General features: G+C 48.3%; 1 protein-coding gene across 1 annotated transcript in view; it reads right to left on the reverse strand.

Annotated features, from left to right (window-relative positions):
* Nucleotides 1-2,531, reverse strand: part of RPTOR (regulatory associated protein of MTOR, complex 1) — a gene marked incomplete at its 5' end in the record, with an annotated part of 92,594 nt that overhangs the window by 23,303 nt on the left and 66,760 nt on the right. The window contains one exon of the mRNA XM_010294456.1: nt 391-496. Within this exon, the coding sequence (XP_010292758.1) occupies nt 391-496 (106 nt within the window). The remainder of the gene's footprint in view (nt 1-390; nt 497-2,531) is intronic.

Raw genomic sequence — 2,531 nt, forward strand, 5'->3', positions numbered from 1 at the left:
AAAAGAAGCCATTACTCTTAGGCTCCTCCGCGCCCGCGCTGCTCAGCCAGCCCGGCCCTACGCTCTGGCTCCACTCGGGACCAACCAGGTCATTTTCCGTCGTTAAGTTTTCAAAGGGGAAGGCAGACATTTGACATCTAGAGCGGTCACTCCCCTGATCTGGCGAGCGAAACCAGCAGCTGAGAACGGAACGGTGAGTCGCCATCAGCGAAAAGCCCTACGGCAGCGTCGCCTCGCCCGCGCACGGAGAGCGCGCAGGCGCCTTTCCAATGCGAGGGTCGGCGTGGGGTCATCATTAACTGGGGTCTTACACTTCAGCATCCCGACGAAGCGCAGTGCTCGGAGCTCGAGGAAGCTGCGGGCAGCGTGGGCAAGAGGGAAATCACTCACCCTTCTGGATGATCTTCTGGGCTTGCTTCCTGACGCGAGCGTTGCGCAGAAACCGCCACTCTCTCTCCTTGCGAATCTGGCTCTCCAAGTCATGCTCTTCTGGGATCTTTCAGTATATCAGCATAGTCACAACACAAAACAACAGTAACCATCAAAATTCCATGAATTACCTTTACAACACACACTCATACATATGCACGTCAGACTAAACCGTAAATTCTTTAGGGTCTCCAGCTTCAGGCAGTGAATGCAGGAGCTCACGGGACCTTATGTCATCAAATACTTGAGGATTTTTCTGACCTAAGTCTCCCCCATCATCTGTAACCTCTTCCCCTTGCCTTCTGCTGTCCTATATTTTGTTTTGGCTTTAAGTCATGGGCATTTCTCCAAAGTGAATGACACGGGGTTTCTGAAGAGCCATGCACACTCAAATCGCCCGTCGCTGTGACACACGCTACGGGCTGGTAAGGAACCTCTTTCTACTGTACAGCCAGTCACCGTCACTCCCTTCCTCCCTGCACAATGCAAGTCCGATTTCCGTGCAATACCGATTACTCTGCTGAACACTCTTCAGCTGCAAAGCATCACGTAGCAATCCTGAGATTACAGAGAGAAGACAGCTTTGGTACAGAGAGAAAGCTCAGAACGCATTAAAATCTTTCTTTCCTTGCTAATAGATGACTGCAGGCCAAAAAAGGCATTACTTCATTTTCAAATCCCCGAGACGCTCAAGTTACCAACACCACATTTTCTAGTAACAGAAACCGTTTCCGTTTCCCACACCAGAACTGGCTGCAAGGAAACGATGCCCCTGTGTCATCTTGGTTTGATTCCAAACAAACTTCCACCTGAAATTGCAGAGAGGCCCTGGAGCAGTATACACCACTGATCTATTTTATTGTATTTATTCACAGCCCGTAGCTCCAGGCCCCCGCATACTCCATGGCTTTCCTGCAAAATCCGTCCTCCAGCCAGAAGGCAGCTGGGGATGCTCCAGCACCACCGGCAGCTCCTGCCAGGGACTCGAGAAGCCAAGGTACCGAGATCACGGGTATTCCTACCTTAGCCAAAGTACGGGATCAAAAGGAATAAACTGGTATGATCTCATCCCCAAAACCACTGCAGAAGTTACATATGATGTGTTTTTTATTTAACACTTAAAAAATTATCCAAGACTAGTAACACCACTACTCTGGAAACATCCTTGGACCAATGAAGGGGCTGAGCTACAGGACTCTAAGCTAGCTGCGTTTGACGACGGCTGTTCCGAAAGGAGTAACTCTTGCAGAACGGAGACATAAAAGACAAAACCTTCCCCATTCCCCACAAACACACGCTTCTTTTTCCTGAGTAAGAAAGTACTTAAAACGTCTGTCACTATTACATATACTGCCTTCAAAATGCACTATGCTTTGGAAAACAATCATTACTGAGCTGAATTTCTGCTTCTTTAAAATGAATAAAAAATAAGAAACCCACCATCTACCTTTCCTCCTGGCAAAAAAAAAAAAAAAAGGCACTACTATTTCAATTTTTCAAGAATACAGCATCTATTAGAAAGGCAATGACAAATGACCAACAACGTAAAGCAATAAACAAACCTAAGGTAAAATACATCAAAGGAGATTTGAGCACGGAGAGATTACACCTACACCTTAATGAAAATCCAGCTTCTCTGGGAATAAATTAAAGCAAGACCTAAAAGGCCAGGGGAAGAGATGGGAATGAGCAGAATGGCAAAGCCTCCTATGGGGCACCCAGCGGCTTCCACAGCTTAGGACTAAGAGGTACGCAGCCGCGCAGCTGAGCACGGCACTCTTCATTCCAGCAGATGACGAATATCAGATTAAAGGAGTTGCTGGGCTTTTCAGGTCTGAAGAAAAATAACTCTTCCAAGGAGGCTGAGCAGGCAGTTGTTTTTACCATCTGGTATCAGTAATGAAGATTCCTCCTATAACGACACCTCTCAGGGTACGGTCCCTAGACGCTACAGCGTCAGTAGACCGCACACGGCAAGACAAGCCTCAGACACGGCTGGAAGCGCGCTTAGCGCACGTGACTGGAGGATGAAGTACTCCAACGAGAGGGAAACAGTGTGCAGGCTCCCGTCAGCCGGAATAGGGGGGCAAAGGCACACGCGC

Source organism: Phaethon lepturus, unplaced genomic scaffold, assembly GCF_000687285.1.
Source record: "Phaethon lepturus isolate BGI_N335 unplaced genomic scaffold, ASM68728v1 scaffold15659, whole genome shotgun sequence".
Lineage (NCBI taxonomy): Eukaryota > Metazoa > Chordata > Aves > Phaethontiformes > Phaethontidae > Phaethon > Phaethon lepturus.